The sequence below is a fragment of the Plecotus auritus genome, assembly GCF_963455305.1.
Source record: "Plecotus auritus genome assembly, chromosome: X".
NCBI lineage: Eukaryota > Metazoa > Chordata > Mammalia > Chiroptera > Vespertilionidae > Plecotus > Plecotus auritus.
In genome coordinates, this window is record NC_137784.1 from 89,016,297 (window position 1) to 89,039,057 (window position 22,761).

At 37.4% G+C, this 22,761-nt stretch overlaps 1 protein-coding gene across 2 annotated transcripts in view; it reads right to left on the bottom strand.

Moving 5' to 3' along the window:
* Positions 1–2,182: 2,182 nt before the first annotated feature.
* Positions 2,183–22,761, bottom strand: part of DCX (doublecortin) — a 157,869-nt gene continuing 137,290 nt past the window's right edge. Inside the window, exons 6-7 of one of the 2 annotated variants that reach the window (XM_080652883.1) lie at positions 15,299–15,393; positions 2,183–3,376 (exon numbers count right to left, since the gene is read on the bottom strand). In XM_080652883.1, coding sequence (XP_080509009.1) covers positions 3,320–3,376; positions 15,299–15,393 — 152 coding nt within the window. In that variant the 3' untranslated portion in view covers positions 2,183–3,319. The remainder of the gene's footprint in view (positions 3,377–15,298; positions 15,394–22,761) is intronic. The other variant, XM_080652882.1, reaches the window with a different exon arrangement.

Sequence of the window (22,761 nt, forward strand, 5' to 3'; positions counted from 1 at the left end):
AGGGCAAGAGCATATGGCTCCAAGATGCAACATGACCCTGGGAAAGTATTCTCAGGAGCATAGTAGAAGGCAATATAGTTCAGTGGAACAGGCTCTGGAATAAGAGTCAGGAGATATAGGTTCTAATCCGAGGCTTGTCTCAAGCCAGCTGTGTGACCTTCAGGGAATTACCTCTGCATCTCCATTCCTGGCTTGAAAATGAGAAATTTGGAGTAGATGATGTGATCTCATGGTTCCTTCCAGCTAGAAAACTCTATAATTCAATCTAGGCTAATACTAAGGTCCATAAAGACACAAAGAAATCATGCTAATGGCTATCCTTTCCAAAAACAGTGAAGAGAAAAGGATGTTTTCTCTCAATGTACCCCTAGTTAACACTACTTATGAAGTTGCTCAATCCAGTCCCCATATATACATTTTCCCATTCTTTGTCCCTATTTCTAGTTCGGTAAGGGAGAATATTCAGGAGGTAGGAACAAGCAACACATGGATTGTGTGTGTATTTGTATGTGTGTGTGAAAGAGGAAGAGATAATTTGGAGAGTGGAGGCAAATGTTTGTTGAATGATATTTGCTAACTGTGCAGAAGGTAACAGAATGGAACTTTAGTGGTAAAACTGGACTGGGTAAAATTGGGAATGAATGATGAGGGTGAAGGTGCTCAGTTACATTTTTCTTTGTTGTCTTGAAAATGGGCCCAAGGCAATAGTTCAGTGAAGGCCTGGGGGGTGGGGGGTGCAGGGTGGAGGGGTCACTGGGGGGAAATAAGGGAACATCTGTAATACTTTCAACAATAATGATAAATTAAAAATAAAATTCAATTATTGAAGGATTGAATTTTGAACTACACCAAATCCCTCTGAAGTGGGAGTACAGAAACATTTCCCTATAATTTATTACAAGAAAGATGGAAAATCTACTATTATTATAGATGACTGTTGGTTTAAAGATTATTGTAATGAAAATATGCCATTTAGTATTTTTTAATGATACATATGCTCTACAAGCGAAGAAATCCTCAGAGAGTTAGCATAAGACCTGCACATGAGGAAATCTCAATTCCTCTTCTGGTCCTGCTTTTTCAAGCAGGTCATTTAGCTGCCTCAAACTCCGTTTCATCTTAGATTGAAGGAATTAGACTAAATGAGGTCTAGAGAAAGGGAAAAATCTTTGGATGTCTGGCCTGAAGTTTAAAAACAGACACCACCACCCCCATCCCAAGTACCAGTTTTTCCTATTTAACACACAAATTATTCTGGGAGAAACTATCCAAACCTTGAACTTCCAGAAAGAAGAAGGGGGTAAGCAACATGGGCTTCTTAAGGGGTTCTAACAAGCCTACAAATAGAGGACAGTGCCAAAATAGATTTTCATAATTTGGGGTTCTTCAATGACCAATTTAATCAGGAATCAATACTACCATCATCTGGACACTTCTTGAACCAAAATTTTTTTCTCATAGTTAACACCATCTGAAGCTTGTCTAGGGGCATCTGAACTACTCCTTGCACCACTGAATTCTCTTCTACACAGTTCTTATCAGCAATGCCACCAAGTTGCCACTGATCCATGTTGGGGTATCCTGTCGTATATCCTAATTATGAAGTGTTTGTGCGCGCGCGCGCGCACACACACACACACACACACACACACACACACACACACACACCAAGCTCATTCCTGTTAAAGTGGAGGAACAACTGCAAGTCATCCCATAGCCAAGCAGCCACTTGGCTCCGAATGCTGCACCTTTCCAACTATCTGCACAATTACAAAGAAATTTTTTAAAATCTTCATATCTGCTAAAAGCAAACACAGAATTGACATGCATGGCTTTTACTTAAATTTAGTTGTCTTCACCATTATGGGCTATGATTACAGACAAAAAGCAGTGTTATAAATTTGTACTTCAAAGACTAAGAATTATTTCAAATATTCAGTCCTTAGCAAAGCAAAATCCTTTCTAGTGTTAAAGACAAAAGAAAGTTTTCTGTGTCTTCAGTATGAAATATTAGGGTTATAGATAAAAAAGAGTTGCTTAAAATATGCCATAACATTTCGTTTAAAATATAATTAGAATGTCTGGTCCACATTGAAATTATTAATGTAAGCATAACTATTTAAAAGTTGTCAAAAGACTGATTCTATTGAATTTGCCTCTGATATTTATTTTGTTTTCTCCTGGAGGTTCCTGTTTGCCAGTAACAGCATAATTCCTAAACTACGTTGCACTGCATTTATTTTTTTGGTAAATTTTCTGCATGTGTTTTTTAGACAAAAGAAAAATCACCAGTTTATAAAAAAGGAGCCTGAGAGTTTGCTCCTGAAATATAGACATGAGGTTTTATAAAAAGGATAGTGGTTTCTTGCTATAAAAAGCGACCAAAAGGTGTCAGACCTGAAAACAAATTCTCACAGTTTTTTTCAGTTTGGGCTGTTTACAAGGCATTCAATAGAACAGAGATAGATGGATACCATTCAGTTTGTGTAATAACTTGCTATATTGGACAGCCTCTTAGAGGAATCAGGTATATGAAATCCCTCACCCCCAACTCTAATTAATTGCTTATTGATTCTAAATTGCCCTAGTGGAGCAATTGACAAAAAAAAATTCACTGTGCTTTATAAACTCTACTTAGATGTCTGTAGTGTTTCCCCAATTCTGCCTAGTCTGTTTTAGCCACTCATGTGTCATAATCTTAGGTGTCTGGTGCCAGAATTATAAGTTGCTGGTGTTTCTCCCCATTGACAGCCAGAACTTGTGTTAGACAACAAACAGGGTGTTAAATTAGGAGTAAAGAACAAGACTGGGGAGCTGCCTTGCCATCCTCCCAGGATTTTATAGCATTCTTGAGATTAAGAGACAAGGGGTATTAGTGATTTTGTGTTTGTCACTCTTGGATTTGCCAATGATTTTTTTTCACACACACACACATTTTAAGTGCTATGCATGTAAACATCCCTCTATGAAAGAAAAACTGTCGTGTATAAGCAAAGTGACCAGGATAAAATAATGCAGGTGCCTAAGTACTCAATAAAAAGGTCATGGACTAGCACATTTTGAATCCCTGGAAAGTTACCCAAATGATGGTTATCAATCTATCTCTTATAATTGGTAACTATAGATCAGTGGCCCAGAGGAGAAATCACAGAAAAATTAAACCAAACGTAGTACGGTGTGTTTTTAAAAATAACAACAACAACAACAACAAAAATAAAAACTTGAAAGCACCAATAGCCCTGTTGGACACTTGAGCAGAAGTACCCTATTGTAACAGTAATCTTGGATTTGTACTCTGGACTCTGAACACTCTCCTCCTTCACATAGAATCACCAAGTGAGTCTGAGTCATCCAAAGACAGAGGCAGGTACAGGTCCTATAAGAAAATAAGAGGAAAAGTTAATTCTCTTTTTCTTAACAACTTGGGCTCCAAAATGGACAAGATTATATGACTGCTTTGTTTTTAATTAATATTTTCTCTAATATTATTTTGAAATAATTATAGATTTATAGGAAGTTGAAGTACAGGAAGGTATCTTTGTACCAATGTATTCTTCACTCACTTTCCTCAATGGTAACATCTTGTAGGTTTCCATTTACTTATGTGTGTGTGAGTGTGTGTGTGTGTGTGTGTGTGTGTGTGTTCCCATGCTATTTTACCACATGTGTATAGTTGTGTGACCGCCACCACAATCAAGATACAGAACTGTATTTCAGGCTCTCTTGTGCTACAACTTTATATCAACATCTACTCCTCTCGCATCTCAAAGCCCCGGTAACCAATAATCTGTTTCCCAACTAAAATTTTGATATTTCATGAATGTTATATAAGTGGACCACACAGTATGTAACCATTCACCCATTAAAGGGCATGTGGGATGATTCCAGCTTTGAGCTATTACAAATAAAACTGCTATAAACATCCACAGACTAGATTTTTATATGAATATATGTTTTCATTTCTCTGGATGAAGTCAAGGGTACAATTGCTGAATAGTATGGCAATTGCATGTTTAGTTTTGTAAAACTACAATATTGTTTTCCAGAATGGCTATACCATTTACATTCTTACCAGCAAAGTATGTGATTCAGTTTATCCACATCCTCACCAGTATTTTGTGTTTTCATTCATTTTTATTTTAACCATTTTTGTAGGTTTGTATTGATATCTCATTGTGGTTTTAATTTCCCTGATGGCGAATGCTATTAAATATATTTTCATGTGCATATTTGACATCTGTGATTCCTCCTCAGTGAAATGTTTTTTCATGTCTATTGATCATATTCTAATTGGGTTTTTTCTTATCATTGAGTTTTAACAGTCATTTTTATATTCTATATATGTCTTAGGCTAAATATGTGTCTTGCTAATATTTTTCTCCCAGTCTGTAGTTTGTGTTTTCATACCATTAGCACAGTTTTTGACATAGCAAAGTTTTTAGTTTTGCTAAGGTCCAATGTATCAATTTTTTTTTTTCTTTTGGGATGTGCTTTTTGTTGCCAAGCTTAGAATTATTTGCCTAGCAGAAGATCAGAAGATTTTCTCCTGTTTCCCTTCTAATGTTTTACATTTACATCTAAAATCCATGTTTTAATTAATTTTTTACATGAAATGTGAATTTTAGGTTAGGGGTATTTTTTTGGCCTATAGATATACAATTGCTCCAGCACCAATTTTTAAAAAGGTTACCTTTACTCCATTCACTGCCTTTTGCACTTTTGTCAAAAATCAGTTGTGAATATACTAGTATATGTAGGTTTATTTCAGACTCTGAGAAAACTGCCTGAACAAATGCTTAGCCCAGAAAATGTACCCCATCTACATATTTCCAGATACTTCCATTTCTAACCATTAGGATTCATGACTCCAATACTGTTTCAAGCCTTATTTATTGTCTTTAGGAGATGGGGGAATGAAATGGCATTGCTTTTTTTTTTTTTTTTTTTCCATTGTCCCCAGAACTCAATTTGGAGATCCTTGTGATTCCTCTTGGATTTACTTCACCCATTGGTCGAAATCAGTGATTTTCATGTCTCTCTCAATTTCTCTCTCTTCTCTCTTTAAATCCTCTATTCATTTGAAATTTGCTTGGATGCCCAATCAAAAAAATAAAATGAAAGTGTAGTTGTTCTAGTTGAACCAGACATTGGGGAGGCAGGATCTCGCCCACCTCCAAATGAAACACAATTTGAACACCACTGTTTTCATTCATGTTATCAGTAAGATACTAATGGGAAATAGAAAAGTTTAGGGACAATTCCGTGGATATTTAATAGACCTACTTTGCTAAAATGGAGACATAGAACTTCAGCAGAGAAAGTCCAAGAAAATTGGAAAATACATTTTCTCTTTGAGGTAGAAGAAAAGGTGATGATGAGAAAGAAGGACAAGAATGGGAAGGAGAATGACTTATTTATCTAACATTAAAATGCCCTTTTTGTGGGAAAGAGGTGCAGGAAAAGTTTTAGGCATCATAGAATGGAAAGAGAAGAAAAGTATATTCAGAAACATTAGGTTTTAATTCTGGATAATTAGTACTATGGCATTGAACAAGTCTTTTTAATATTGGTTTCTTCATGAAGAAAATGTAGACTTTGGAATGGACAATCTGTAATGTCTCTTCCAATTCTGTGGCTATTTGGAACTCTCAAGGGAATATTAAATAATTTAAAAACACAACAAAGGCAACTACTGTGAATAGATTCAACTCTCACCACCCCACCATCCCTTCACTGTAACTCAAGGGTTTGCAAACATTTCCTGTACATAGCTAGATAGTAAATATTTTAGGCTCTCTTTGCTGGCCATATGTGCTCTCTGCCACACAGTCTTGTTTGTTTGGGTTTTGTTTCATTTATAACCCTTTAAAGATGTAAGAAAAAAATTTTTTTACATGGGGGATTCATCCAAAAACAACCAGGCCATAGGTAGGATTTGAAAACTTTGTTTTGTTTTAAACTACCAAACAAGATTTCTTAGAAAAGTGATAAATAGGTAGGGAGTACAAGGCTGAAGAAATAATACGGTGCAATATAACTTACAAAATAGAATTGAAGTGGCAAAGAATGGAGTTGCATCTCTGAAGAGATTTAGTTCTTCAGTATTTGAATATAGTGAATATTGAACATAAAGGTATCTTTGAGCTCTAGACTTCCAGAATGGTGAAGAAAGACTCTGAAAACCTACTTTTACATAAATGTAGTAACACAAAGATAATTGTCAAAATCAACTCTTTCAAAACTCTAGAAATTAAGAAAAGGCTTGCAACAATCCAATAAGTGTTCATTAAAGAAAAGTGGATAAATCTCAGTGAGAATACTAAGACTTATGGTGCTTTAACTCACCTTATTTCATTCTCTTTCTCCAGATGCAGGGTAGCTTTGAAAACAAATAGCCTCACTACTACAGTATTTAAAAAACTACACCCTAGCAGCCACTGGACAATGCAGAATGAGTTTGGAGCTCCCCCAAAATACCCTAGTCCAGTGGTCAGCAAACTCATTAGTCAACAGAGCAACAAACCGCGGCTTGCGAGCCGCATGTGGCTCGTGAGCCGCAGTTTGCCGACCACTGCCCTAGTCCTTGAGAATTGTCACTTTTTAACCTGTCTGGAAACTGCACTTGAGGAGCTCTTTTTTTTTTTTTTAATTTGACCTAATTCAGAGTACACTCCCTGTGAACAGCCTTTTCGGGGAGTATTAATCAGCTGCAACTGCTTAAAATCATAGCCTCCTTGGGTGGGGGAAATATTTGGGGTAAATGAAGCTGCTTAAAACCTTAAAGAAAAGCTGAAGAATTAATGTCCATAGGGGACTTTGAAAGGCACCAACATATTCCCAGTAATCTCTAAAGCCAGCACATGTTCAGGACTGTGTGTATTCTCAGAAAAGACCTGAAAAGCCTTTAACCTCTCACCTCTGTATGCCCTTGAGGCCCTGTGCAAGCAGGAATTGAAGATTAAGACAAAGTGTTAAACTGCCTGACAGAGTATTGAAATTATGCCCCAGTACACACCCACAGAGCCTTCAGCAAAGGCTGGGAGACTTATTGGACAAGGTACTCAAGAAAATCCAGCAAAATTATCCTTCAAGAATGAAGGATAAATCAAGACAGTTCCCAGATAAATAAAGACAGATTATTTGTTACTAGCAAACATGTCCTACAAGAAATACTATAGAGAATCCTTCAGGGAGAAATGAAAGGACAACAAGACAGTAATCTAAATCCATATAAGAAATAAAGAAAACATAAGACGGGAAACCATAAAAATACTAGAGGAATCCACAGGCAGCAAAATCTCAGACATATGCCGAGAAATTTCTTCACTGATACCGCGCCTAGGGCAATGGAAACTAAAGAGAAAATAAACAGATGGGACTACATCAAAATAAAAAACTTTTGCACAGAAAAGGAAAACATCAACAAAACAACAAGAAAGCCCACTGCATGGGAGAACATATTTGCCAATGTTATCACTGATAAAGGTTTAATCTCCAACATTTACAGGGAACTCATACAACTTAACAAAAGGAAGATAAACAACCCAATCAAAAAAATAGGCAACAGACCTAAATAGATACTTTTTGAAAGAAGACAGAAGGAAGGCCAAGAGACATATGAAAACATGCTCAAAGTCACTAATTATCTGAGAGATGCAAATCAAAACGACAATGCGGTACCATCTCACACCTGTCAGAATGGCTATAATCAACAAATCAACAAATGACAAGTGTTGGCGAGGATGCAGAGAAAAAGGAACCCTGGTGCACTGCTGGTGGGAATGCAGACTGGTGCAGCCACTGTGGAGAACAGTATGGAGTTTCCTCAAAAAACTAAAAATGGAACTCCCATTTGACCCAGTGATCCCACTTCTAGGAATAACTAGAAATACCAGTCAGAAAGGATATATGCACCCCTATGTTCATAGCGGCACAATTCACCATAGCTAAGATTTGGAAGCAACCTAAGTGCTCATCAGCAGATGATTGGATTAAAAATGGTGGTACATCTACACAATGGAATACTATGTTGCAGTAAAAAGAAGGAATTCTTACCATTTGCAACAGCATGGATGGAACTGGAGACCATTATGCTAAGTGAAATAAGCCAGTCGGAGAAAGGTAAATATCACCTGATCTCACTCATTTATGGAATAAAATGAACAACATAAACTGATGAACAAAAACAGATCCAGAGACAGAGAAGCATCGATCAGACTGTTGAACATCTAAGGGAAGGTAGGGGAGGGTGGGGGTAAGGGGGAGAGTCAATCAAAGGACTTGTATATAGGCCTAACCCATGGACACAGACAACAGGGGGGTGAGGGCATGAGTGGGGGAGTGGGGGGCCAATGTGGGGATAAGGACGCATATGTAATACCTTAATCATTAAAGAAATTTTAAAAAAAGCTAATAGGCATTTAAACATAGTATACAGTTACATACAATAAAAAAGAAAAGAAAATTAAAAAAAGATAAATACAACAGATAGTAAAAATTTATTTTTGTACTCTTTTCTTCTGTTATCCAATTGAAAAGACAACTGCATAAAATAGCAATTATAATAATGTGTTGGTGGAGTTATCCTATATAAAGCTAATAAAGAGTTAATATGCTAATTAGACCTGATGGCAATACGACCTTCCTGAATGACCAGGGGGCAGGGCCAAGGGGCTGCAAAGGCCGAGGCAACTGGGGCTGTGAGGGCCACGGCAGCCTGGGCTGTGAAGGACTACCCTTGCACAAATTTCATGCACCGGGCCTCTGGTTATATATAATGATGTAATCTGCATGTCAATAAGAGCACAAAGAGAAGGCAAAAAGAACAGTGCTATACTATAGCAAAATTTTTATATACAATTGAAATTAAGTTGATATTAATTCAAAGTTGATTGTATTAAGATGTTGATTGTAATCCCCAGGGCAAACACTAAGAAAATAACACAAAATAAAATTACTAAAAATACAAAAAGGGGAATTAAAATGGTACACTGTAAATATATCTAACACAAAAGGGCAGAAATAAAGGGATAAAGGAACAAAAAAGATATAAGACAAATACAAAAAGGAATATGCAATTCCCACCTTTTTGGTAACTGCACTAAATATAGATTAAACACTCAAATGAAAAGGCAGAGATCAGCAGAATGGAATGAAGGGAAAAAAAAACCATGATCCACCCTAGCCAGTTTGGCTCAGTAGATAGAGCATCAGCCTGTGGACTGAAGGGTCCTGGGTTCGATTCCAGGTCAGGGCACATGCCCAGGTTACAGACTTGATCCCCAGTGTGGGGAGTGCAGGAGGCAACTGATAAATGATTCTCTCTCCTCCTCTCTAAAATAAATAAAAATATATTTTAAAAAACAACACAGAAAAAAACACATGATCTAGTTCTATGCTGTTTGAAAGAGACACAACTTAGATTCAGAGACACAAATATGTTGAAAGTTAAAAGATGGAAAAAGACGTACCATGCAGTTAGGAAACAAAAGGGAGCTGGAGTGGCTATACTAATATCAGAAAAAAATAGACTTTAAGAAAAAAATTATTACTAGAGACAAATAAGGACATTTTATAATGATAAAAGGGTCACTACATCCCAAAACATAATTGTGAATACAGCGTGTCCAAAAAAATGTATACACACTTTGAATACCATTAGAAATTCTAATGGGTTAAATCTGAAAAGAAACATCAATTGAGCTCTGCGCTATTAAAGTATGTATACATTTTTTGAGATACCCTTGTATATACACACTTTAACAGCAGAATACCCAAATACATGAAGAAAAAAATGACTGAATTGAAGGGAGAAATAAAGAATTCAATTATAATAGTTGAAGACTTCAATACCCCAGACCTTCAATAATGGATAGAATCACTAGGCAGAAGACCAACAAGAAAAGAGACTTGAACAACACTACAAACAATTATACATCTCTAGAATATTCCATCCAACAACCATAGAATACACATTCTCCTCAAGTGCTCATGGAACATTCTGCAGTATAGATTATATGTTAGGTCATAAAACAAGTCTCAATAAATCTAGAAGTACTAAAATCATGTAAAATGTGTTTTTTGACTACAGTAGAACTAAATTAGAAAGCAAAACAAAGATATTTGGGAAATTAAAAAATATGTGAAAATTAAACAACACATTGCTAAATAGCTAATGAGTCAAAGGAGAAATTATAAGGGAAACTACAAAATATTCAATAAATAAAAATGAAATAAATAATATAGCAAAAGTTATGGGATTCAGCTAAAGCAGTACCCAGAGAAAAATTTATATGAGATGTTCAGTATATGCTAGCTCATAGAAAACAGAGAGTAGTAGATTAGTGGCATCCAGGGCATGGGTAAAGGAGAAAAGACCGTGACTACTTATGGGCATAGTGCTTCTTTTGGGGGTGATGAACATATTCCTGCACAACTGTGGGATTTACTAAAAAACATTAAACTGTACAATTTTAAAAGGTATAACTTATAGTATGTGAATTATATCTCAATAAGCTCTTATTTAAAAAATAGTACCTTTGAAAATCTCACATTGACAACTAAATACTATTTATGTGATTCTTAAGTATGAAACCCTATACAGCAATATGCAATGTATAATGCATATAGTAATATTCAGCATGTAATTATGTGTACAAATATGAGACAGTTTTGTAGTAGTTTTTTTTTTAATGACTACATTGTGACTATTGATGAATTCCACAAGTTAAATTTACTTACTTATTCTACTACAGAATGCAAGTCCACTGTAGTAGAAGGAGCTCAGGATTAAGAATCAGGAGACCTAAGTTCTAGGCCTAGCTTTGCCTTTTAACTTCCCCCCTTTCAAAGCCTTTGTTCTTATATCTAAAAATCATGGAATATGCAAACTATAAGATCTTTAGGGTTCCTTCTAGTTATAAAAATCTATAAAATGTAATTCAGATCATTGCATTTTTTTCTTTATACCAAAGCAAAGAAAATTAGACACTGCCAACTTAATGAACTCCCTGGACATTTTTAAAGCAGTACAAAAGGGCCTTTTCATTATGGAGACCACCATCATTGAGTCCCACCACTCTGAACCACTGGGCTTCAGCATTCACCCCTGCTCTTAATGGTTCATGAAACAGATCCTTCAATGTAGTTGGTTGACTAGTGGAAATAATTATGAGACGATTGTTCCAGACTCTTATCTCAGAGGACAGGGGAACAGGCCTCAGGGTAGAAACTTGAGGAGACTCCACTAGCAGCTGCTCTGTCTTGGAATGGGTACAGTTAGATACAGGCTATGGAAAGAATCCATATGAGTAGGCCTAAGTGTGAACGTCTGTCCTCCATCAATTGATTTAATATTCAAAATATATTACCTTGTATGGGTAAAACAATGTTCAGGAAAAAGAATTAACTCAACATTCTGTTTTTGTTGATTGATATGTAAAAATACAGAAATACACATATTGCTTAACAATACACATAATTTGCACCTGAAATTCATTTGCTTAGTCCCTTGGAGCCCTACAGAACAAAATGTTTGTAACAAATACATCTGTGCTGGCGATATTTTTGCATTAGAGGAAACAAAGTCTTGGTCTCTGGTCCAATAAGCTTATAGTCCAAAGAAAGTCAGAGAGGAGTTTTGAGAAACCTGGCTTCTAGTTTGGGTTTGCTTTTCCCCAAATGTGCTCTGCATTTTTCTTATGGTTTGGCTTTGTTTTTGCTGATTTTTAAAAATTTATTTTTTTTATTTTTTCCATCTCCATTTATCCCCTCTCTGCCCTCTTCCACCTCCCCCACCACCTCCCCCCTTCAATCACCACACTGTTGTCCATGAGTTCTCTCTCTTTTTTCTTTTTTGCTCAATTTACCCTCCCCTTTCTTCCCCTTGGCTGCCCCACCAGTGCTGTCTGCCTGCTCTTCATCTATGAGTCTGTCTCTATTTTGCTTGGTAGTTCAGTTTGTTCATTAAATTCCACATGTGAGTAAATTTTTTTAAAGCTGAAACTCCCTGTTCTCTACACCAGTTATCAAAAGCCTACCCAGGCTTCAAGGGCCCACTTAAATGTCACCTAGTCTGTAAAGCTTTCCTTGTCTCCCATCTTCTTTTGTGCTCCTGTAGTCCTTTTGTTCCCTCTTGATTATACTACCAAAATCCACTTAGAGTCATGCCTGTGATTTAAGGGTCAGGATCCTGCTTTATTCATCCAACTATCTCTCCAAGCACTTACAGGATGACAAAAAAAAGTCTGGAAACACAGAAGAAAATGTATATTTAAGTAATATTAGTTACATTTTCAGATAATATGTCAAATACATTTCCCTCCAATCTCCAGACAACTTTGCAAGCAAAATGCCTCCAAATTTAAAGCCATGAGTACAATCACTAATCTGGAAAAAATATAAAAATAAATGAAAAATGTTCCCTATGTTTCTAAGCTTTTTGTATATCTTTAATATGTTACCTTCTCCCAATTGTTGAATCATACTAGAGCTGTCTTTAAGCCCAGCCCTTCCTTTTTCTCACCTATAAAATGGAAATGCTACCTGCCCTATCTTTTTCACAGGGTTATCACAAAGGTAAGTGAGAAAATGGCTATGCAAAAAGATTAAGCAGTATAGAAATGCAAAATGTTGTTCTCATTAACTATACAAGGATTTACTTTGTGTCCATATTGTAGCACTTGAGTATGCGGACTTTGGCTAACCCCATCACAGCTGCATTAAAGAGGATTCTCCATGAGCTGCTTAAGAGGAGAAGCCAAGAGGCTGATTACAGCTTTGGGCCCTGCCACGGCCATCAAAAGTTACCAAAGGGATGCTAGGACTTCAAGTTTCTTTCCAATTGCGCAGGAGGAAAGTCATGGCCTTAGCCACCTGCTTCCTGTCTCCACCATGACTCACACCTTTCAGGTCCACTTGGATGGACATTCAGATGAGATTGGCTTAGGTCCCACTGCCCAAAGACCTTAATGGTGCTAAGGTTCAGGTAGCCGTGTGAAAGGAGGAGCAATAAGTTGAGACTAGAGCCCCAGGGGGGCTGAGCCAAGGTCACAAGACACTTTTTAACTTATTTAGGAAAACCAGTTTACTTTCCATCATTGCTTCCTGATAGGATGCACCAAGAGAGGCACAGAATCACTTCTATGATGCTTCTGCTCCAAGTGCATAATCTGAATTTATTAACAAGAAATCAATAGACAAACCTAAATTTAAAAAAACATTCCACTACATAACGGGCCTGTACTCTTCATTTGTATAATACAGTGTCCTAAAAGATTCAAAAAAGACTCAAGAATGGTACTAGATTAAAGAATACTAAAGAGACATAGCAAATGAAGGCACTGTGTCATCCTGGATTGGATCCTGGCCAGAAAAAGAATGTTACTAGGGGACTTGATAAAATTCGAATATGGACTGTAGATGATAGTATCACGGCAGAGCAAATTTCCTGATTTTGATAGCTACAAAAATAGTAAAGTGTGTGTGTGTGGAGAGAGAGAGAGAACAAAAAAATAAAGTCAATATAAACAACCGGTCAATCTGTGTAAAGACTATACAGAAGTTCTTTATCATTTTGCAACTTCTGTAAGTATGAAATGATATCAAAGTGAAAAGCTTAAAAATGACTTAGAATTAAACCAAAATATAATTTTTTAAAAGTTTGCTCTAAAAATTATATAATTCAGTACTAATGTTGGTTTGCTTAACTGTCATTAAAAGAGTTATTTTAAAAATAAAATGACATACTGAATATTCCACAATTAAGAAAACAGTTAAGGTCTGACAATGTTGCCACCTATAGCTTGTTCTAGTTCTTCAGTGGTTAAATTAGATTGAGAATTGACTGCTAAATAAATAAATAAGCAAGCCTGCAAACCCAACAAGGAGAAATGGTTTAACAATGCCATCACTCACCTCAATGGGCTTATGAATAATTGATCTTCAGCCTAAATGAACTGAACATGTCAAATGAAAAGCTGAATGACTCACCAGTGCGACCAAATATATTCCCATGTTTCTCCCAGCTATTTGGGGTAGGTACTAATATAAGGTGCTGGGGTAGGTCACACTTCTCAGGGAAAATGTAAGTATAGAAATGCATAGGGCAAATATACAGTATTAAGTAATGTAGCATATAGGAGGTTCTGTGTGGAGAGTGGAAAAGTAGGATTAGGCTACTCCCCATCTTGGAATGTCTGAACACAGAGTTGGGAAGCAATGTACAGTCAGGTCTCATGACCTTGCACAAACTGACTCCAGCCATACTACTGGCAATAATCTGGGTACCAGTCCTCTGTCTGCTACTACCTAGTTATGTTACTGCACTAAGTAGCTTAACCTTGTTAGGTTGCAATTTCCTCCTCTGTAAAATATTAACCTCACAAGATCACAGAGAGAATCAAATGAAACTAGTTTAATTCCATCTAAGATCTCCAGCTTTGACCATCTATGGTTCTGTGATGCAGTTGGCCACATTGGTGAATTTTGCCTTTTTCCATCTCACACCGAGTCTTGTGAACAGGCAAAATACAAGAGAATCATAGAGAACACAGCTATAGAATGTGGTAATCAGAGCAGAAATAACATTTACATCACCTCAGAGATGAGGTACAAGGCATTAACCACTCCATATTTTCTATAAGAGGAGATTTCTGGATATGAATCTATTTTAGAAGTGGAGCTAGATAATCTATACACTTCTTTATTTTAATGGTATATTTATTTGAGATGACTTAGAAGTGCACATGATGCCTAGGACCAATGCAGTATACATGTGCCCTCTCTTCCAATGCTGCATCAGAATGTCTGCAAATACATAGTGAAACTAGGATCTGTTCATATTTTGATGTCCAGCAAATCTAAAGGAACTAACTCAGTGCTAACTTTCTTTGAGTGCTATATTTATGTCACTTCTATTGACTGGTGCCTATGAGATTTAAGTTGCCTTTAAGGCCCTCTTCACTATGCCTCTGAATTGGACAGACAAGTGCTCAACCCATCCCCTGAGTCAGTTATTTGGTGACACCATTAGCTCATAATGCATAGTTGGGACCTCTGTACCTCTACCTTTTGGGTAAATGTAATCAGTATTAAATAAAACAGGGGTCAGAGGAATACATAAAAGTGAATGGAAGCTAGACCCCTGCTGTGATTCCCAGGGCTTCACACTAATGGACTAGATGAAAAGAAATTCTAGCCTTGATGTGCTATTGAAGCTGAGGGAAGAGAAAACTGTAACCAAGCCAATCAAAAAAGTCCAAGTGTAAAGGGGTTTAGTAAGGTATAAGAGACATAATACCTTGTGCTTCCGGAGGCTGCCAGGACTGGTAGGTGTAGAGATGGGAGACTGCTTAGACTTGGGGGTAGAGAGCTGGCTGCTGGAGGTTCCATTTGCTAGCCCAAGGCAAGAGAAAAGGAATGGATAAAAATCAACAGCATACAAAGGAACAAGTTATCCTTCCCCTCTGCAGATACTAAAGACATTCAAACAAAGCACACATACAAACAAGTTATTTGATGAGTAGGACAAAGGTGAAAAGAAACACATTCCTCAGAAAGACAAGAAGTGCAGTCCTCACATTAATCAGATCCCTGAGCAGTGCAAAGCAGCAATCCTCCCACTCTTTCCCTTGAGTGCTTCCAATTACAAAGTCTGGTTCTTTTCAAACCTTTTTCATATTCATTACCAAGTTTGACCTTAACAACATTTCTATGAGGTAGTTTGGGAACATATTATTTTGCTTCAATTTTGTAAGTGATAAAAAAGTGAGGCACAAAGAAATTTTGTGCCTTAGCTTAAAGGAGAGGAAATATGGGTGGTTCGAACCAAGGCACATCCCTTTTGGTAGCAGATGATATGGAAGGTTCAGGACAGCCCCATTGTCAATCTCTCTCCACTCTTTCTTTTCCTGCTCAACCTATCCTCTCCCCTCTCCACACACTCTTCACTACCTCATCCTGAGCAAAAAGAACAAAAGGAGCGAAAGAGAAAAGGGACTAGTCAGGAAGAAGAATTAAAAAGTGAAGTAGAGCCCTAGCTGGTTTGGCTTGGTGGATGGAGCGTAAGCCTGCGGACTGACTGAAGGGTCCCGGGTTTGATTCCAGTCAAGGGCACATGCCCGGGTTGCAGGCTCGATCCCCACTGGGGGCGGGGAGGGGGGCGTGCAGGAGGCAGCCGATCAATGATTCTCTCTCATCATTGATGTTTCTATCTCTTTCTCCCTCTCCCTTCCTCTCTAAAATCAATATATATAGTGAAGTAGAAACACAGAATGAAACATAAAAAAGGCTCATACAGCAAAATGGGTGGAGGAAAGAATAAAAAAGAGTGAGAGAAAGAGATAATGAATGGAGGAGAGGGGAAATAGGGAGAGATTTGGAGAAGAGAAGAAGGGGGAACTTGAAATAGAGACAGAAATAGAGAAAGGCAGACAATGGTGGCCAAAGTCAGAATGCACCCCAATCTGTCTCTAGTCAATAAAATGCTAAAATTGAGATGATTTAGTATTTAAAATCTTTGTATTCCATTATGTTTGCAATTGTTTTATGTTCCTTTGCTAATTAGCTTTTCAAATATCCAATCAAGTAAAAAGAAATGTAGTACATTGAGTAGAACAATTAAACAGCTTTCAAAGTGGATTCTTATTCATATAGCTCATGCATGCTAAGGTATGTTTTTTAAAATGTAAGTACTTACGTTATTAATCAGAGATCTTCTGAAATGTGCTTTACAAATATAAAGGCAAATATTCTAATGGTGTGAGGGTGGAGTAAGAGGGATGGAGGAGGAGAGAAAAAAGGGAAGGCAGGAGTGGAGGGAGGGAGGGAGGGGGAGAGAGGGAGAGAGAGAGAGAGAGAGAGAGAGAGAGAGAGAGAGAGAGAGAGAGAGAGAGAGAGAAGGAGGAGGAAATAAAAAAAAATCCAACAAGTTAAGCAGAACAATGGCCTGAGAGTGTTGCTATTAGTCCCACAGGTAAAGCATAAACTGTTGTATCATAAATAGTTTCTGAGGATATACTTCCTCTGCACCACTTATGGTAATGCTTCCCTAGATTCTGCAACCTGAATACCAACTATAGAGAGGAAATGGACATCGGTGTGGTGGTTGCTGTATTTGTCCAAGTGCAAGTGGGCTGAAAAGTAGGCACTTAGATATCCGCTATCTGGCTTTGCCTGTGTATTCACTCATCTCTGACCCACTCTCTGAGAGACTTTCTCCCTGTCTGAGCTTCCTGGAAATAATTCATTCATTTAGCCAGTGGTTACAGGGTACTTTCTCTAAGCCAGACCAAGTACTATACATCGGGGTTTCAGAGATGAGTCATTTCCTGTGTGGACACAGGAAAGAATACAGCAGGCTAAGTGCTATGACAAAGGCATGTAAGGGGTATTATTGGAGCCCAGAGGAGAGACTGAAATCAGGAAACTGGAAGGCAAACAAGAGGAGGCAACACCAGAAAAAGTCTTGAAAATGACTATGGAATAGACAAATTTATACAGACAGAAAGTAGAGTAATGGTTGCCAGGGGCTGTCTAGGATGGGTGCGGGAAGGAGGAGCTGGGGGAAAATAGAGAGTGTCTGCTAATAGGTACAGAGTTTCTTTTAGGGGGATAAAGATGTTCTGACATTAAATAGTGGTTGTTGCACAACTCTGTGGCTGAACAAAAAACCGTTGAATTGTAATTTTAAATGAGTAAATCGCTCTGTGAATGGTATCTCAATGAAGTCATAAAAATAATGAATTGGAGCTAGTTAGACAGAGAGGGTAAAAATGGTATTCTAGACTTTAGAATTGCACCAATAGGGCCAAAGACATGCAGGTGCCCACCTCCCAAAGTCAAATCATTCTGTCACCATATAGTTTTCCCTCTTTACCCTTTACTACCCTCTACCCTCTTCCCTTTGGTAATCACCATATTGTTGTTTGAGTCCATGAGTTTCATTTTTATATCCTACATATGAGTGAGATCATATGATTCTTGGCTTTTTCTGACCACTTTATTAGAATAATATTCTCAAGAAGCCACAGAGGGACAACGTATTCTCTGTGGAGCCACAGAGGGGCAAAGTAATCAGTTACTCTTCAGGAAAAGGAAAGAGTTACTAGACTGCATGAGGGCCTCCCCAGCAGAACCTGGCCCCTAGTATTCAAGAGGGAGAGCAATCTTGGAGATTTGAGCAGACATAATCAAAGTCCCCCCAATAAGCCCAGACATCAGCCAGGAAGTCTAACAGATGTAGGCATCCCTAGGTAAGTTCTGACATTTTGTTTCACATGATTGCTGAATCCTTTGGCAACAACAGATTCTAGTTTCCCAGCATTTGTCAGCCATTCTACAAAGTGAAAACTGTCTCTCCCCACCCCTTTCATTCTTATCTAGCTGACAATGTGCTTATCAATCTTACCAAAATGTGGAAAATTATTAACCACAGTACGTCTACATGTGAGTCATTTTCCACCTATTGGCCATAGAGCTGCACACACAGGTTCTTTTGCAACTTCTAGTTATTTTTTTCAGTATCTTCTGAAACTCTCTCATGCCAAAATTTTAGGGGTAATACATATTCCATCTCTATGTTCATATATGTCTCCCTGCCACCACCAACCCAAGCTAGACAATCTTAAGCTAGCTACAGAGGACTTCATTTTGTCATCAACACTCAACAAGCATTTTGGAAATCAGTTTTTAATCATTTAACTGCCACTCACTACATTGCTGAAAAATGAAGATGCTTTCTCATATTTCCTGATGGAATGAAACCCAAACATGGACATTAGAGAAATGAGAAAATGTAAACATGCATCAGTTGAAAGAATGCCTACATTTACAAAGTAGTTAAAATATATTCATATATTCATTTCTTCTATGACTTTCATGTGAAAAGCCTGGGAGAATGCCATTTGATATAGATTCTGAAGCCAGTTCATATAAATGTCAAGTAAAAGAACTAGCCGGGAAAAAACACATATGTGGTCTGCAAAACTGCACATGGTCCTAAATGGGCAAATCCAAATGAAAACCTGTCAAAGTTCATTTTGAGAGTGGCTGAAAATAATATGAATGCATGATATCCCTCGTTTTCCTTTATTGTTTTTTACTAAAATCCTTCACTCTTGTCTCTGAGCTTCTATTTCTCAGCTGCAATTAGAAATGCATTTGGGAAGTTTTTGCCCTCTTTTAATTGTCTCTCTCTCATTAGAACCACAGCATTGTTTCACTGTTGTCACCTTTTATTTACTTATAGTCCAAATTCTTTCGCTCCTTTCTTCTCATTGTACCGTTAAAAATTTTCCTCCTCTACAACAAGGTACTTTGTTTAAAAATGTCCCCCTCTACTACATCAGGAACTTTTCAATCCTAAGCCATTTTATCAATCTTACCAATAAAACCAGGATAATAATTAATGTTTACTGAATGTCTATAGTATGAGTGTCTGTCTTGTCCTCTGTTTACCAGTTTTTATCTCTATTTTCCTCTCTCTCTCTCTCTCTCTCTCTCTCTCAGAGCCACATTTAGTTAGTTATTTTCTTATTTTTTTTAAGATATAGTTCAACATTTTTTAATTTTTAATAATTTTTTAATTTTTCAATTACAGTTGACATACAATATTATATTACTTTCAGGTGTATAACATAGCAATTAGACATTTATATAACTTATGAAGTGATTGCTCCAGTAAATCTAGCACCCACCTGACACCATAAACAGTTATTACAATCTTATTGACTATATTCCTTATGTTGTACTTTATATCCCCATAACTATTCTATAACTACCAGATTTGTACTTCTTAATCCCTTCACCTTTTTCACCTAGTCCCCCAACCTTCCTCCCATCTGGCAACCTTAAAATGTTCTCTGTATCTATGGGACTGTTTCTGTTCTGCTTGTTCATTTATTTTGTTTTATAGATTCCACATATAAGTGAAATCATCTGGCATTTGTCTTTCTTTCACTTATTTCACTTAACATAATACCATCTAGGCCCATCCATGTTGTTACAGATGGCAAGATTTTATTCTTTTTAATAACCAATTAATATGCCATTGTATATATGCACCACTTCTTTATCCATTCATTTCTGAAGGACACTTAGGTTGCTTCCATACCTTGGCAATCTATAATAATAAAAGAGTAATATGCTAATTAGACCGGACAGCTGAATGACCTTCCCGATGTCCTTCTGGACGACCTTCCAGATGAAGCCAGGGCTCCGAGGGCCAAGGCGCTTGCACAAATTTTGTGCATCAGGCCTCTAGTTGTAAATAATGTTGCAATGAATACATGGATGCTTATGTCTTTTCAAGTTAGTGTTTTGGGTTTCTTTGAATAAATACCCAGAAGTGGAATTGCTGGATCTACTTAGTCTCTTGTTGTGGCATTTGTTTTAAAGTCTATTTTGTCTGGTATAAGTATTGCTACTCAGCCTTTTTGTTTGCTTGTCTCCATTTTCATGAAATATCTTTTTCCATCCCTTTACTTTCATTCTGTGTGTGTCTTTCTATCTGAAGTCAGTCTCTTATAGACAGCATATGTAAGGGTTCTGTTTTCTTGTACATTTCTTGTACATATGTCTTTTGACTGAAGCATTTAATCCTTTTGTATTTAAAGTAATTGTTGATAAAATGTAATTTATTGTAATTGTATTAATCATATTTTGACCTTTGTTTCTTTTTCTTCTTAAGGAAGACACTTTAACATTTCTTGTAATACTGGTTTGGTGGTGATGAACTGCTTTAACATTTTCTTATCTGGGAAGCTCTTTATCTGACGTTCCATTCTAAATGATAGCTTTGCTGAGAAGAGTAATCTTGGTTGCAGATCCTTACTTTTCATCACTTTGAATATTTCTTGCCATTCCCTCTGGCCTGCAAAGTTTCTGTTGAGAAATAAGCTGACAGTATTATGGGATCTCCCTTATAGGTAACTAACTGCTTTTCTCTTGCTGCTTTTAAGATTCTATCATTGCCTTAATCCTTTGGCATTTTAATTATTATGTGTCTTAGTGTGACCTCTTTGGGTGCATCTGTGCTTCCTGGACTTCAATGTCTATTTCTTATATCAGGTTAGAGAAATTTTCCATGATTATTTTTTAAAATAGGTTTTCAATTTCTTGCTCTCTTTCTTCATCTGGCACCTCCATAATTCTAATGTTGGTACACTATGAAGTTGTTCTGGAGACTCCTTAAACTATCCTCATTTTTAAAATTCTTTTTTTCATTTGGCTGTTTCTGCTTCCTTCTCTTCCAATTGCTGATTTTTTTCCTCTGCTTCATCTTCTCTACTGGTGATTACCAGTAATGTAATCAGTTAGTGCAGTGGTCAGCAAACTGAGGCTCGCGAGCCACATGCGGCTCGTGAGCCGCGGTTTGCAGCTCTGTTGACTAATGAGTTTGCTGACCACTGGGATAGGGGCTTAATCACAAGGAACAACAGCCTGTAATTATTGGAATCAAGAGTCTAGGTCAGTGGTCGGCAAACTCATTAGTCAACAGAGCGGCAAACCGCGGCTCGCGAGCCGCATGTGGCTCGTGAGCCACAGTTTGCTGACCACCGAGTTAGTGTATTCTTCATTTCTGAATAGTTCTTTTTTATGTTTCCTATCTCAATTTTTATGTTTCCTACCTCTTTACTGAAGTTCTCACTGAGATCATTGACCATCCTTATAACCAGTGTTTAGAATTCTGCATATAGTAGATTGTTAGTCTTCATTTTGTTTAATTCTTTTTCTGGAGTTTTATACATTTCTTTCATTTGGGATATGTTTCTTTGTCTCCTGATTTTGGCTGCCTCCCTTTGCATATTTCAATTAATTAGGTGGAGCTGCTACATCTCCCAGTCTTTATAGATTGGCCTTATGTAATATTCTTGTAGGGCCAAGCGTCCCCATTCACTCAATCTGGGTGCTTTAAGTACAACTCCTTGTGGTCTGTGTGTACCCTCCTGTTATAGTTTAGTCTTGACTGCTATTCTCACATGAATGGGATGGACTTACTCACAGGCCCATCAGATTTGATAACTGGCTGCCCCACAGCAGAGGAGCTGTTATGCAGGGGCCCAACCCAGGCATTTGCCCTGATTGGGAATTAAACCTGTGACCTCTTGGTTCCTGGGTTGACGCTCAACCACTGAGCCACAACTGCTGGGTTCATCATGGCTTGCTTATATCTTTAGTTATAGGACTTCTGTTCAGATAGATTTCAGGTGGTTTTAAATGATGGTTGTTCTGAGGTTTAGTTGTAATTTTGATGTGATTGTGAGTGTGAGTACCATGTTTACCTATCTGCTCTCTTGCCTGGAATCCAGTCATATTTTTATTTTTTATGGGAAAACAAGCTTCTTCCAGTTTAGGTGGTAGCAAAGTCAGAATTTGAAGGTGGGTTTCTCTGAGTCCAATGCCTATGTGTTTTTTGGTTTGTTTTCAGTTTGTTTGTTTTTCTACATTACTCTTCCATTTTAAAATGAATTTCTTCTGGGACTCCTTCCTATGACAACTTTCTGCTGAGGGGTAGAAAGGAGGGTGAAAATTTGTGGCAGAGAAAAGAGGAACAGGAAAAGGTGAAAGTGAACACCATAACTTACACATATCATTTTGGCTTTTATCCTGCTTAATCTAGTTGACATTAGAAAGTGATCAGCAAAATCTGTGAGTCATCAAACTGCCTGGGGGACATAGACAATATTATGGAACAATAGCAGACAGAAATACCATCATGGCATGTAACTATCCTTATGCCACACATCTCTCTGGGAAGATGGT